General features: G+C 39.6%; 1 protein-coding gene across 1 annotated transcript in view; it reads left to right on the forward strand.

Annotated features, from left to right (window-relative positions):
- The first annotated feature begins 2721 nt into the window (after positions 1-2721).
- acvr2ba (activin A receptor type 2Ba) overlaps positions 2722-16473 on the forward strand; it is a 45272-nt gene continuing 31520 nt past the window's right edge. The window contains exon 1 of the mRNA XM_023297983.3: positions 2722-3269. Within this exon, the coding sequence (XP_023153751.1) occupies positions 3203-3269 (67 nt within the window). The 5' untranslated portion in view covers positions 2722-3202. The remainder of the gene's footprint in view (positions 3270-16473) is intronic.

Consider the following 16473-nt stretch of genomic DNA (forward strand, 5'->3'; position numbering starts at 1 on the left):
ACTGGAATTTACCAAACTGCATGTTGACAAGCCACAAAGCTTCTGGGAGAATGTCCTATGGACAGATGAGACAAAACTGGAACTTTTTGGTACATCAGCTCTATGTTCACAGACGCAGAAATGAAGCATATGAAGAAAAGAACACTGTCCTACTGTGGAACATGGAGGAGGTTCTGTTATGTTCTGGGGCTGCTTTGCTGCATCTGGTACAGGGTGTCTAGAATCTGTGCAGGTACAATGAAATCTCATGACTATCAAGGTATTCTAGAGAGAAATGTGCTGCCCAGTGTCAGAAAGCTTGGTCTCAGTTGCAGGTCATGAGTCTTGCAACAGGATAATGAGCCAAAACACACAGCTAAAAACAGCCAAGAATGGCTAAGAGGAAAACATTGGACTATTCTGAAGTGGCCTCTATGAGCCCTGATCTAAATCCTATTGAACATCTGTGGAAGGAGGTGAAACATGGCGTCTGGAGAAGGAACCTTCAAACCTGAGACAACTGGAGCAGTCTGCTGATGAGGAGTGGACCAGAATACCTGCTGAGAGGTGCAGAAGTCTCACTGACAGTTACACAAATGGTTTGATTGCAGTGATTGCCTCAAAAGGTTGTGCAACAAAATATTAAGTTAAGGGTACCATCATTTTTGTCCAGGTCTGTTTCATGAGTTTAATTTTTTAAAATAATTCTGATGAACCACGGTTCAAAAGCAATGTCTGATTTTCATTGGATAATTTTCATAGAATTTTTATTTATTATTACTTTTGTCAGATTCAAATTATTTCTGTGACCATTGTGGGTTTTTCTTTCATTAACCAAGGGGTACCAACAATTTTGTCCACGTGTGTACAACATTAGAGGAACCATACAGCAGATATAGAACACTAGAGGAACCCAACAACAGAACAGTGGTTCTCTAATGTGTGTCTGATCTGATCACTGGTTCTTCATCCATAATTCTGGTTCTGAACTCGGTGAACCCAAAGGTTCTTTCTGGGTTCTTGAGGAACCCGACTGATCGACCCAGAAACAACAACACACCATGTAGCTTCAGGTTCTATGTTCTCTGTTCTCCAAACTTGTCCTGCATGTGTTCCCTCTGTAGGTTTTTGCCTCTGTGTGGTTGTGTCTTTGTATTCAAACAGCAGGAGCCATCTTGGACTCAGTTCAGCAGGGACGCACAGCACTTCCGCTCAGGTTGTCAAAATAAAAGCACCTCATACTGACCAGTTGGATCTTTTTCAATGAGCTGAAGGATAAAATACAACTTAATTCAGCTCAAATAAAAGAAATATTAAACTCGTGAATTATTTATGTACATTTTTAAGTTTCAGATCAGATAAAACAGCTTTAACTGACCAAAAATGTTACAAAACAAATACTAAAAACGATAAAACTTAGTGGGAAAATAGACCCAGAAATGTCCTTACCAATATCACTAGTGATTAATACGGGCTAGTTAAAAGAACACGCCTGAGGAAACACTGCTAGTGATTAAAAACACAAAAAATTCAATAAAATGAAAAAATACCAGTGGAAAAATGTAATAAAACCTTCATTCATAATTCTGCTCTATATATATTATAAATAACACACAGAAAACTATGAAACCTACTTCAGTTTTAATTATTTAAGAATTTTGAAATATTCATATATTTATGGTTTTTTAAAATGATTGTATAAATGGGTTGAAATAGCTGCTTTAGCTACTATTGGTGTATTTTATATGAATATTTATCACAAAAAAATGAAATATTTGGGTTCTTTCATAGATTTATTAAAGGTCTTCTAGAAATATGATCAAATCTGCTTCTGGTTGATCTTCAACTCCTCAGAAAGACAGCAAAGGTAGTAGAACGGCACCAGTAGTATTACCTTTGTCGTCTTTCTGACTTGGTTCTTCAGGTTCTTGATGGGTCTAAATCAGGACTTTGGGGAGATCAGTCTAGAACCTTCATTCTAGCCTGATGGAACCATTTCTTTACCACTAACTGAGTCACTTCTGAGTAATTTTTACCAATTTTAAAGTAATTTCGGACAGGTTTCAAGTCATTTCTGAGTCAGTTTGGACAAGTTTAGTCATTCTGAGCAAATTTTCAGTAATTTTGAACCAATTCCTAGTCATTTTGGATCTATTCTTTATAATTTTGGATTAATTCATCGTCATTTTGGGTATTTTTTTGTCATTTTGGACATTTTTTTAACCAATTCTTAGTCATTTTGGATTTTTTAAAGTAATTTTGGATCAATTTTTTGTCATTGTGGACATTTTTATGTCATTTTGGACACATTTTAAACCATGTTGGACCAATTTTAAGAGTCATTTTGAACCACTTTATCGTCATTTTGGGTTTATTTATTTTTTAAATGGCTAATTGTTTCAAAAAATCTGCTTAAAGTGAGTTGACAGACGACGTTCAGAAGGGATCTGGCGTAACAAGCTCAGGTTTGACAGGTAGAGACTTTATTGGTCCCAAAACAGCAGAACATTAAACATCCAGAATATACAGAAAGAAGAGGTAAGAGGAGATATAGAGATATGAAATATAAAGGCCTAATGATGTCCAGAATGACATGAAGCTGAAACCTGTGTGAATATTAATCAGATGAGAACTGTGCTTTATTAATGTATATATTTTCTGCTGGATCGTTTTCCGGTCACTGAGCAGACTCTGGTTCTGGAGGGGCTTTTATTGTGAAGGCGGAGCGGCGGGGGGCGGTGCGGCGGGACGGAACCTCCCCCTGTTGTCCCCAGCAGCCCCGGATCAGAGGGGGAGAGAGGACACCGACACACCGACACGGAGCACCGGCCACCGGAGAGCTGCTATCGGGCTGTAGCACCTCCAGCTGCCGTTCTGGGACTCGGTCTGCGGGCCGCTCCGGGACCGACCGGGACCGGGAGGGTCTCCGGGCTGCGCGCCGCCGCCGTCCGTCCTGCGGCTCCGGAGCTGAGGGGAAGTTCTCCGGAGAGCCGTGCAGGTCTGGTGCGTGTTGGAGGAGCAGCAGCAGGAGGAGGTTGGATTAATACACACGCACGCCCGCACGCACGCACACACACGCACCCGCAGCAGCCCGGGGACGCACCGGGGACGCACCGGGCCTGGTTGCGGGTCGCGGTTTTACAGCGCTCCTGGAAGTGGTCTTTAAATGCTGGAGGATCCGGAGGACCGCAGGAGTCCACCTGGAGGCTCCGACTAGACCAACATGTGGAGGACCGGACTGGCCGGAGCCCTGCTGCTGCTGCTGCTGCTGCTGGGGACTCTGAGTGCAGGTGAGAGCTCCGCCTGGAGGTGCGGGTCCTGGTTCCGCTGCTCAGACCGAGGTTCTGTCCAGGGTGTTGGTTTCTGCTCTGAGGTTCTGTCCAGACTGACGGTCTTCTCTGAGGTTCTACTCAGCAGCTCTTGCAGCAGGTTCTGGTTCTGATGTCCTCATTTTGCTTCTTTGTGAGAAAATATGGAGCAGAGCAGCGTGTGTGTGCGCGTGCTTTGTCTGGTCGGTCAAGAGTCACCTCAGTCCAGCTGCTCTGCCTTTCTGTTCAGCTGCATTTTTGTGTGTGCGCGTGTGTGTGTGTGTGTGTGTGTGTGTGGGGGGGGGGGTTAAGGGGGGTTGGTTGCAGCCGTGCATGCATGCATTTGCAAGCGCGTGCACGCTGCTGCTCCATTGTCTGCTCAGGCACGCGGTCGGATCGATAATCGATCAGCGGAGCCTCAAAGTGACAAATAAAAGGAGTCTGCGCGTTCACGTTTCTGTGCATTTAGCTCCTCCGTCCACGCGCGTCCACATCGGTAGCATCCACGCGCGTCTTACTATGGCACACACCGGGTGGATGAATGAAGCGCGGTCATGTGGCTCATAGTAGTGGAGAGGAGGCGCGTACGCGTGGAAAACTACTACACGGACGCGCATGCGGGAAGCGGAATGATGATGATGAAGAAGCTTTAATGACCATAATAATAATAATAATAATGATAATGAGGATAATAATAATAATAAATGTTTTATTGAACCTTCTGTTATAATCCTGAACATCATAAACTACCAGACCATATTTAATATTCAGATTTTTTAATTTTCAGACCATATTTAATATTCAGATTTTTTTAAATTTTCAGACCATATTTAATATTCAGATTTTATTTAATTTTCAGACCATATTTAATATTCAGATTTTATTTAATTTTCAGACCATATTTAATATTCAGATTTTATTTAATTTTCAGACTATATTTAATTTTCAGACCATATTTAATATTCAGATTTTATTTAATTTTCAGACTATATTTAATATTCAGATTTTATTTAATTTTCAGACTTTATTTAATATTCAGATTTTATTTAATTTTCAGACCATATTTAATATTCAGATTTTATTTAATTTTCAAACTATATTTAATATTCAGATTTTATTTAATTTTCAGACCATATTTAATATTCAGATTTTATTTAATTTTCAGACCATATTTAATATTCATTTTTTATTTAATTTTCAAACTATATTTAATATTCAGATTTTATTTAATTTTCAGACCATATTTAATATTCAGATTTTATTTAATTTTCAGACCATATTCAATATTCAGATTTTATTTAATTTTCAGACCATATTTAATATTCAGATTTTATTTAATTTTCAGACCATATTTAATATTCAGATTTTATTTAATTTTCAGACTTTATTTAATATTCAGATTTTATTTAATTTTCAGACCATATTTAATATTCAGATTTTATTTAATTTTCAGACCATATTTAATATTCAGATTTTATTTAATTTTCAGACCATATTTAATATTCAGATTTTATTTAATTTTCAAACCATATTTAATATTCAGATTTTATTTAATTTTCAGACCATATTTAATATTCATTTTTTATTTAATTTTCAAACTATATTTAATATTCAGATTTTATTTAATTTTCAGACTATATTTAATATTCAGATTTTATTTAATTTTCAGACCATATTCAATATTCAGATTTTATTTAATTTTCAGACCATATTTAATATTCAGATTTTATTTAATTTTCAGACTTTATATGTTTTACTTCCATTAACACCAAATATGTGACAAATATAATAAAATTTCAGGAAAAATAATGATTAAATTAAATTTTACCGTCAAACACTGGAGGAGACAGACTATTAATTTCAATTTATTTACACTTCAGCCTTTTTACAGTTAAAATAAAACAAATAATTATTTCCATTAATTTTACCAGATAGTAACTATAATTTAACAAAACTGTGAAATAACAATAAATTCTACAAAAACAATCCGATTTATATGTTGGTTTTTGTTGTTTCAGGTCAGGATTTGTTGGTTTTTGTGGTTTCAAGTCAGGATTTGTTGGTTTTTGTGGTTTCAGGTCAGGATTTGTTGGGTTTGGGGTTCAGAATCTACCAGGTGTTGTGGCTTCAGGTCCAGAACTTTTTTTGGTTTTGAGGTTTGGGATTTGTTGGGTTTGTGATTTTAGATTCAGGATCTCGTGTGTTTTGTGGTTTCAGGTGAGGATTTGTTGGTTTTTATGGTTTCAGGTCCAGGATTTGTTGGATTTTGATTTTCAGGATCTGTTGGGTTTCAGGGCTTCTGTCCAGGACATTCTTGGGTTTTCTAATTTAGACATTCCAGATCTGTTGATTTCTCCGGTGTGAGGAGGAGGATTTGTTGTGTTTTTGGGTTTGTGGTTCATGATTTGTTGTGTTCTCCGACTTCAGGTTGAGGATTTGTTGTGTTTTTATGGTTTCAGGTTGAGGATTTGTTGTGTTTTTGTGGTTTCAGGTTGAGGATTTGTTGTGTTTTTGTGCTTTCAGGTTGAGGATTTGTTGTGTTTTTGTGCTTTCAGGTTAAAGAGTTTTGGGATTTTGGGGTTTGTGGTTCATGATTTGTTGTATTCTCTGACTTCAGGTCAAGTTTTGTTTGGTTTTGTGGTTTCAGATTCCAGATTTATTGGGTAAATAAATGTACTTTGCAGATGCTTTGAGGCTACTTGAAGAGAAACGTCTTCATTTTGAGTTTTTTTGAGAGAAATGATGTGAAACTCTGGAACCTGTCTGCAGCCTTGTTGCGGTTGTTGTTTTGGGGGAACAGGAGCAGCGTTGAGGCCTGAATGGACTCCCTGCAGGGCTGAACACCAGCAGAGGGTCCAGGATGGGGGAAGGGCTCAGCTCCAGGCAGGATTTAAAGGACCAGGCCTGGCCTCCATCCTCACTGCTGCCCAAGATTAATGACATGAGGTCAGGAGGAGGAGTAGGATCAAGGGGTGGAATGGGGGAGGTCCTGGGTCGAGAGCAGACCCAGAGGGAGGCGGGCTGATCTGAAACCAGGTTCAGCTGGATTCCTCCTCCTGCTTCTGAAATGTAAACCTCAGCAGGAATGCTTTAGGATAAAACCTGCAGCTTCCCGTTAAAGAAACAACGAGGTTCAGAATTTAAAGCAGCTTCCTGTGAGGAAGCATCAGGTCTGAAGCAGCCTCAACCAGCAGCCTAAGACCAGAAGAACGTGTTTAAAGTCAGTTCTGAAGGTGGAGAAGAGGCCGAGACGAGACAGATATGAGCTGGTTTAGTCGTATTTGTGAGAATCCTGGCAGCAAGAAGCCGGAGCTGCTCAGCTACTTAGCTTTAGAGCCACCGAATCAGGAAGTAGAAAAGTACTATCGGTCTGAAAACCCCTTTCTACATCCTGAGGTATGACGTCAGCTGAGACGTCTGTTTCCAACGTCTGAACCAAGAATCTCAGGCAGATTCATTATTTCAGTTTTATCTCTTAAGCCCTAGACCTGCTGCTGTCTTTTATCTGAAAAAAATCACCAAAAGGACCCATTTATCAGCCAGAGGTCTCAGATCCAGGAACTGATGACTATTGTGATTTTAGGTCCTGGATTTGATGGGTTTTGTTGTTTTGGGTAGAGATTTATTGAATTTTGTGGTTTCAGATCCAGAATTTGTTGGGTTTTGAGGCTCAAACTCAATCACTTCTTGGGTTTTGTGATATATCTTTCAAGATTTTTGGGGTTTTGGGGTTTGAGGTTCAGGATCTACTGGTTTTTGTGGCTTCAGGCCCAGGACCTCTTGGGTTTTGTGATTTTAGATTCACAATCTTACGTATTTTTTGCTTTCAGGTCCAGCATTTATTCTGTTTTTGTATTTTCGGGTTGAGGATTTGAGGGTTTTGGGGTTTGATTTTCAGGATCTGTTGGGTTTCATGGTTCCAGGCCAGAAAGGTGTTGAGGTTTGTGATGTTGGGTCCAGGATTTGTTAAAATTTTGTGATCTGAAGTCCCTTGATTTGTTGGGTTTTGTGGTTTCAGGTCCGGGACTTTATGGGTTTTGTGATTTTAGATTTAAGATCAATTGTGTTTTGTGCTTTCTGGTGCGAGATTTGACAAGTTTTGTGGGTTCAGGCCCAGAATCTTTTGGATTTTGCAGTTTCAGGTGCAGAATTTGGTGAGTTTTGTGGTTTGAGGTAAAGAATTTGTTGCGGTTTTGCTACTTATGATTCAGGATTTTCAGGGTTTAGAGGTTCACGTCAAGGATATGTTGAGTTTTGTGATTTCAGGTCCAGGAATTGTTGGGTTCTGTGGTTTAAGCTTCAGGAGTGGTTGGGTTTTGTGGTTTCAGCTCGAGAATGATTTGAGTTTTGTAGTTTTGGACTCAGGATTTGCTGGATGTTGGGGTTTCGGGTTCAGGATGTCATATGTGGTCATCATCCTGGTAACCCAGAAAACAGAGGAGAAGCTTCAGACATGTAGTAAAATGATCTTATTTGAACCTGAACCATATTTTCCCCAACTTCAACCAAGTAATTTTAGCTTAAAGAAGCTTCTAACACGTTAAAGTACTAAAGTCTGCTGCTTCCATAAACATCTGCATCATGTGTTGCTGGTCTGTAATGTCCAGTGGAAGGAAGAGAATCGGAGTTCTTGCATAAGTTCAGATGGTGCAACTGGACAAAGTGGTGAGTTTAGTCTGAAAATAAGTTATTACAACACAGCAGTTATTGTTGACTTTACACTGTAACCTATGGTCGGACTTACAGGACGTTCAGCTGCTGTACGCTGAAGGTCCACGTCTCCGGATCTGTCGGTTCAGGATCCACTAGTCTGAGAAAATACACCCAGAACTGGTCTTTAAGTAACACGATATACTCTTCAGCTGGTTCCTGTCAGCTCCAATACGACATGCTGCTTCTGTGGTTTTGTGGTTTCGGGTCAAGGATGTGTTGAGTTTTGTGTGTTCACATTCAGGATCTGCTAGCTTCTACGGATTCTGGTCCAGGATTTATCGGGTTTTTTGTCTTCGGGTCAAGATTAGTTGGATTTTGAGGCTTAAGGTTTAAGATTTGTGGTTCTAAGTGTTAATTTCTGGTTTCAGGTTGAGGATTTCTGTTTTATTTTTTAAATTTGAAGTCCACAGAGTTCCACACCTGCTTCACAGAAAATAACCTGATGAGTTCCCCTGTGAAATGTGAAGGTCTCTCCTCATTCAGCTTTTCTCACCTTATTTTCCTTCATTCACCGACTCAGAGTGAATTTATGCCGCAGACTAAGCAGGTACCTGAACTCTAACTTTAATCGACTCAAACACCGCCGGAAAGCAAAAGGAAAGACATTAGTGTTGGATCCGGTGTTGTGGCAGCTTCTTCAAGAACATCTGAAACTGTGACTCTCCGGTTTAATATCACAGATTAGATGTAAGATGTTTCCTTCTCAGCACATGATGTGATGCTTTCAGTCTGTTCTTCTTTTTATCTTCATTATTGTTATTATTACCAAACCGTCACATGCTGTTTCCTGCAACAACCGTTTGATACTGAAGAATGCAGACAGATGTGATTGGAACCTTTAATCATTCGTCAGATTTGTGTGGTCCAGCAGAGTTTACAGCCAGCAGTCATTTATGTCTGCAGCTTCCTCAGATCAATACTAGGACCTCCAGCCCTGGAGAATCCTGCAGGGCTTTGGTTCTGCTGTGAAGGGAAGCTCAACCTCCGGCTATGATGCTTCTCCAATAATCACCTACTAACATCTGCATTCATTGGTTTTCCTGACGTGTTGTCCAGCTCACATCTCAGAGTCCATCTGTAGCCACCAGAAGAGGTTCTTTGGACGACCATGACACACCTCTGCATGATCTCAGGTCAAACATTTATTGGGTTTAGTGCTTTCACGTCAATAGTTCGAGGGTTTTATGGTTTCAGGTTAGGATTTGATGAGTTTAGTTGTTTCAGAGTCAGGACTTGTTGGGTTTTGGGGTCACACTTTCAGGATGCAACAGGTTTTTAGGTCGTTGGTCAAGAATTTGTTGGTTTTATGGTTTCAGTTGTGGAATTTGCTGGGTTTTGCCATTTCAGGTCCAGGGTTTGTTGGGTCTTAGGGTTTGAGGTCAAGGATTTGTTGGGTTATGTTGTTTCAGGGTCATAATTTGTTGGGTTTTATGGTCACAGTTTTAAGATGCATCAGGTTTTTAGGTCTTTGGTCAAGAATTTGTTGATTTTATGGTTTCAGTTGTGGAATTTACTGGGTTTTGTCATTTCATGTTCAGGAATTGTTGGGTTTTAGGGTTTGAGGTCAAAGATTTGTTGAGTTTTGTTGTTTTAGGGTCAGGATTTGTTGGGTTTTGTGTTTTAGAATGTCACACTTTTGGTCTTAGGTCATGAATTTGTGAAATTTCAGGTTTCAGGTTAGGATTTGTTAGATTTTGCATTTTCATGTTTAGGATTTGTCAGGTTTTTGGTCCCAGGTCTGGAATTTGCTAGGTCTCGTCATTTTAGGTCCAGGATTTTTTTATTTTATTTTTTTTTATGGTTTCAGGTCCAGGATTTGTTGGTTTTTATGGTTTCAGGTCCAGAGTTTGTTGGGTTTTATGGTTTCAGGTCCAGGGTTTGTTGGGTTTTGTGGTAACTGTTTTAGTTTGCGTCGTTTTTAGGTCTTTGATCAGGAATTTGTTGGGTTTTTGTGGTTTCAGTTCTATGTTTAGGATGTGTTGGGTTTTTTATTCTTAGGTCTGGAATTTGTTGGGCTCTGTGATCTCAGGTTCAGGATTTATTTTAAATATTGTTGTCACAGTCGACTAAAAATGATTTAAGATGAATCCAAATGATCCTTAAACCGAAAAGAAACAAATCCTCAGAGAAAAATGTTTGGGACGTTTACAGGACCGTCTTTAGCCAGCTTGGTTTGTCTCTTTAAAGGTTTGTAGTTTCATTCCTGTCAAAACCTCAGCAGGTCGTGTGTTTTGTAGATAAAGTTTTAAAGCACATCGATGATATTGGTGTGCTGTTACCATGGCTACCGGCGATCATGTGATTTGAAGTCAAACATCGCCTCAGAGCTGGAAACAGTCGGCCAGAGGACATAAAACTACTTTATGGTCTGGACCGTCCTCCGAACACACAGATGCTGGCAAACATACAGAACACAGCAGCACATAAAAGTCATTAGCAAAGAGCCGCTAACGCTGTTTATTCTGAAGCAGCCACTTCATCAGCACTTTAATAATTAGATCAGAACCCAGCAGCCGATTGTTGCTTTCAGACCAACAGGAAACATGTAGAGCCTCCACAAGAACAAAGACGGCGTATTCAGCAGAAAGAACTCACATTAGACAGGTTTAAATGCAAATTATTCATTCTGAAGGAGATATTTGCACATATTTGTCTCTTGTGAAACTGCAGTACAACTTTGGAGAAACTTCCACTAATACTACAGAAAAATGTCCCAAAAGATTTAATAAAACACAAAAAAACCAATAAAGCGCCCCTGAAGTTTTAAAAATATCAGTAAAGTGTCTCTGAAATTCACAAAAAATACCCCCTAAAGACGGAAATATATTTACAACATATCCCTAAAATAATCATAACATCAAAAAATAAAATATCTGAAAAATAAATAAATTGTTCCACAAAGAGTTGAAGAAAGTTGAAAGTTGAAATAAAGTGTGAGAAAAAAAATCTGTAAAATCTTCTGTTGATGTGATTTGGTTTAAAAAAAAAAAAGAAAAAAATGTCACAAAAATTCATAAAAAGTGTAAAAGTCGTACAAACATTTATGTTGAAAATTAAATCAATAGAATGCCTTAAAAATGTTGAAAAATATAAATAAAATATCTGTAAATGTGAAAATATGCTCAAAAGACAGAAAATCTCCATAAAGTGTCCCAGAGATGTCTGAAAACTTACAAAATTCTTGTCTCGGTTTTATCATTTTTTGTCTCGTTTTGTGATTGTGTCTCGTTTTTGTCATTTTGTGTCTCGTTTCTGTTGTTTTGTTTCTCGTTTTTGTCGTTTTGTGTCTCATTTTTGTCGTGTGTCTCGTTTTTGTCATTGTGTCTTGTTTTTGTCATTTTGTGTCTCGTTTTTGTCATTTTGTGTCTCGTTTTTGTCATTTTGTGTCTTCTTTATCTAGTTTTGTGACTCTTTGTGGCCTCTCCAGACCTTTCCTCTCTACTCTGCTCATCAGTAGAAGATGTTCCACCATGCTGGATGGATCTCCAACACTCTGTCCTGTGTTTCTGCTGCATTTTTTTACTGTTTCTCCTCTCGGGCTCTCTGAGGAAACACTGCCTGCAGTTCAACCTGAGAACCAGTTGCACCAACGTTCTCTGAATATTTATTATTTTGCAGTTCTTCGTTGTGTTTTCAGAAGAAGCTCGTGATGTTGGAGGAGCCGTCAGAGGGTCGGCAGGTACCTTCAGCTTTCAGTGTGTCCACGCTGCGGCTTCCTGCTGTTTCCTGCACGTTTCAATCAAATGTTCAGAGTTTAGCATTTAGCATCTTTTTGTGTCTTTTTTGTGTCTTTTCGTGTCATTTTAGCATCTTTTTTGTGTCATTTTAACATCTTTTTAGCATCTTTTTCTGTCATGTTTGTGTCTTTTTCTGTCATTTTCCATTCTGTCCATCCATTACATCCTGCTCTGTGATTGGTGGAGGCTGGAGAGCTGATAAGCGGTGTGTGTGTGTGTGTGTTTGTGTTATCTGGCCGTCGGCACACAACAATAGCACACTTTATCTAAACACACAAACACACAGCGCTGAAGGGGGCGTGTCCAGCTGCGTTCAAATGGGCCAATTGGAGCACGGCGTCCTTCCAGCTCACGGCGTAGAGACGACAGGAAGCTGGGGTGAAAAGTTTGGAGGCAGGTGGGGGTCCATGGCTCCCAGGGCCCCCCAGCAGACTGGGTCCCCAGTCTGCTGGGGGGCCCCCGTCTTTGTGGGGCCCCCGTCTTTGTGGGGACCCTGTCTGACGGCAGATGTTGTCTGGACGACAACAAAACCCCTCTGACTGGTCGTCGGTCCGCCGCCTCCCTCTCCGGATTGCATCAGATTCTCCTTATCAGCGGCCAACTGTCACGTGCACGCCTGGCCTCGTGCACGCTCACGTGTCGAGGTCACGAGGTCCTCTGAGGAGGTTCCACGACCTCCAGACGCGACGTTCCTCCGCGACTGGACTTTGAAACGACGCAGGACATCTGAAAACGCAGCATCAACCGTCAGAAACACCGAGAAGATACAACATCTGAGAGCAAAAACTCCACCTCAGGGACTTCATAATATACTCCCTGTGTGTTTAATACTTTGACCTCCAACATGTTTCTGGATGTTTTATACTCACGTCACATTTTTCCTCACTGTGGGTTCATTTTTCTTCTGCAGCTCTGTGGAAACGGAACAAAAAACAGAAAAAGATGTAAAACTGAAACAAAACAGACACAAAAATATATAAATATGACATTAAAATGACACAAAAGATGCAAAAATGAAACAAAAGATGCACAAATTAAACAATGATGAAGCAAACTGATAAAAAATATGTAAACATGACACTAAAATGACACAAAAAGATGCAAGAATGAAACAGAACTGATACAAAAAGATGTGAAAATGGAACAAAAATAAAACAAAAATGATACAAAAGATGCAAAAATGAAAAAAATGACACAAAAATGAAGCAGAAACGGCAGAAAAGGCAGGGAAGGCGTTCTGCTGGTGGTGTTTATGGATGGTTCTGGCCTCGTTCTTTCAGCGGATCCTCGTTAAACCAACAGCCGTCTGTTATCCGGTTCTCTGGGGAACCATCAACACATGTCCTCATTGTGCTGGAATCTGAATCATGGAAACATCTGGAGTTCTGCAAACAGCTGCAGCTCCGTCAGGTTCCATCCAGACGTCTAGAAGGTGGAACCCGACTGCAGATCTCCTCCTGGGTTCTACCGAGAACCTGCTGGGAACTATCATTGGAACCAAAAACCCATGACTGCAGCTGGAACCTCCACAGACCCAACGATCAGGGAACGTTCCCACAACGTTTGGAGAACATCAACCACAAGTTCTAGTCATTTTTAAAAGAACACGTTCCAATCAAATGTTCAGAGTTTAGCATTTAGCATCTTTTTCTGTCTTTTTTTGTGTCTTTCTCTGTCACTTTAGCATCTTTTTGTGTATTTTTGCGTCATTTTTTTGGTCAATTTAGCATCTTTTTGTCTTTTTTGTGTGTTTTTTGTTTCCTTTTTGAGTAATTTGTGTTAATTTAGCATCTTTTTGTGTGATTTTCTTGTGTTTTTCTGCAATTCTACCATCTTTTATGTGTCATTTTAACAAATTTTTTCTCATTTGTGTCAATTTAGCATCTTTTGTGTCTTTTTGTGTAATTTCTGTCTTTTTGTGTGACTTTTGTGTCTTTTTTGTCATTCTGTATCTTTTTTCTGTCATTTTAGCATCTTTTTGTGTGATTTTTGTCTTTTTTGTGTCATTTTAACATCTTTTCTTCAATTTCTTATTTAAAATCAAGAATTTTAAATCTATATTCATCCAAAGGTCTCATTTCTGTTGCATTTTTATTGAGACAGAAGCTTATTTAGATATTTAGACCCAATTTCAGTTAACATGACAGAGTAAAACTGCAGAAGGTTCGTGGTAAAGTTGAACTTTCTCCTTCGTCTTTAGACGCTGCCTGACAACATTAATAACTCCAGTGTTTGTAGCTGTGTGTTGTGAAAGAAGACTCGACCGTCAGCATCTCCAGCAGCTCCTTCTGTGGACAGAGTGTTTTTAGTGGCGGAGATTCCTACAGAACGGAGCAGAGTTCCTCCTTTGTCTGAGCTCTGTTGTCTGCTGCTGTGGGCTGATTGATGCCACTTCCAGCCTGCTGTCTGTCTGTGGTGATGTGCTATAAATAGAGCTGCTGTGGGAGGGAAGCCCACCGTGGAGTCCAGCTGGATGGAGTCCAGGAGAGAGTCCAGACTTTACCACGTTCCAGACCCCAACAAACTCTGCAGACTCCTCATGTCACGTTCTATCAAATGTCTGATGATGAATTACCGCCACTGTCTCAGTGTGAGGGACGTTAGAGAGCTGGAGGATGTCCTACGTCCCATCAAATGATCCACGTAGAAAACACTAGAACGTGCAGATGTTGTGTAAATGTTCTTCATCCATGTCTCTGTAATTGTGGGAACTTTTTTAATCAGCATAATATTTTAAATAATTATTATACATGGAACATGTCCCATAGCATGTTAGCACAACCTGTTGATGACGTTTCTGTTGTTTAGTGGCTTATTTTTGTCATTTTGTGTCTTGTTTTTGTCAATTTCTATTTCATTTCTGTTGTTTTGTGTCTTGTTTTTGTCGTTTTCTGTTTTGTTTCTCTTGTTTTGTTTTTTCCATTTTATGTCTTGTTTTTGTTGTTTTATGTCTCATTTTTATTGTTTTCTGTCTTGTTTGTGTTATTTCATGTTTAGTTTTGCCGCTTTGTGTCTCGTTTCTGCCGTTTTGTGTCTTGTTTTTGTTGTTTAGTGTCTCATTTTTGTCATTCTGTGTCTTGTTTTTGTCATTTTCTATTTCATGTCATATTACTGTTTGGTTTCTGCCATTTTATGTCTTATTTTATGTCTTATTTTTGTCAATTTGTGTCTTGTTTTCTTCTTTTTTTGTCTTATTTTTATCATTTTTTGTCTTATTTTTATCATTTTGTGTCTTGTTTTGTCGTTTTGTGTCTCATTTTTGTCGTTTTCTGTTTCATTTCTCTCATTTAATGTCTTGTTTTTGTCATTTTGTGTCTTGTTTTTGTCATTTCCATCATCCAACAGTGTTCCTACAGAATGTGTAGAGCAAAGCTATGTCCTCTCTTCTATTTTCCATCTTTTCATCCCATTGTCAGCCTAGATTGAACGTCTCCCTCCAGCTCATATTATCAGGATCAGACTAATTCTTTGGACTGTTTTCCATCAGTCAGTTTGTTCTGTTGGTCAGCAGTAACAGCAGCTAAATATCTAGCTTCTACTGCTGAGGGAAAGCTAACATTAGCATGGATTAGCAACCCTGTTACTGTGATTAGAGTAGGGTTAGCAAACAACACATGATGCAGTCAGTGATGTGGATCTGTGTGTGTCTGTGAGCAGTTCCTATGGCTCTGCATCTCATACGTTGCCCTATGATCTCAGTAACATATGCGCGCACACACACACACACACACACACACACACACATACGCACACTGCCAGATGCTCGTGTGTGTGTGTTGGTGTGTATATATGTGTGACCTCTGACCTTCTGTCTGGAGCACACAAAGGCCCTTAATAGTTCCTATGTGGTCATTTTGCATCACACTAGCGCTCCGAGCCATTTGCATTTCGCACACGTCTGCATGCATGTCGCCTGGAAACACGGCAGGTCAGAGGTCACACACTTTCACACGTATGCAGCATAGACATGTTAATGTGGTGTGAAGCTGCAGCTGGAGGACTGCAGTCTGAATGTTTCCCACACCGAAACGCCGCCGCAGCTGTCACCGTGTACAGCCTGTCATAGGAACATGCGTGTCGGAGTCAAAGGCCACGAGAACACGCTGGACCTGCATTCAGAGCTAATCAGTAGCAGAAAACATGCTGACCCTGAGAGGACGGAAACACAGAAAATAGCTAGACTCACTGAGTACTGCGCATATTCATGTCTAGCTCAATGTAAACAGGTAGTAAGCTAACATTGGCTTTATCAGTGTGTTCCGTTAGCTAACTTTGAACAGCTAATAGATTAGGAAACTAGCATTTGTTATGTCACGTGGTTCAGTTGAAAGAGGTTAGAAATTAGTAAGCTAACATTAGCTTTGTCAGTTGGTCCCACTAGCTAACTTTAGACAGCTAATAGGTTGGTAAATTAACCGTAGCTATGTCATTTGGTTTAGTTAGCTCACTTTAAACAGCTAGTAAGTTCGTAAACTAACATTAGCTTTGTCAGTTAGTCCCATTAGCTAACTTTAAACAGCTAATCGATTAGTAAACGAACATTTGCTATGCCACGTGGTTCAGTTAGCTCACTCTAAAGAGGTAATATTTTACCAATTTAACTTCAGCTTCTTCACTTGGTCCCATTAGTTCATTTTACTCAGCTAAGAGATTAGTAAACTAACATTAGCTTAATCAGTTGGTCCTGTTAGCTAACTTTAAACAGCTAATAGGTCAGTAAATTGACCTTAGCTATA

The sequence above is a fragment of the Amphiprion ocellaris genome, chromosome 22, assembly GCF_022539595.1.
Source record: "Amphiprion ocellaris isolate individual 3 ecotype Okinawa chromosome 22, ASM2253959v1, whole genome shotgun sequence".
NCBI lineage: Eukaryota > Metazoa > Chordata > Actinopteri > Pomacentridae > Amphiprion > Amphiprion ocellaris.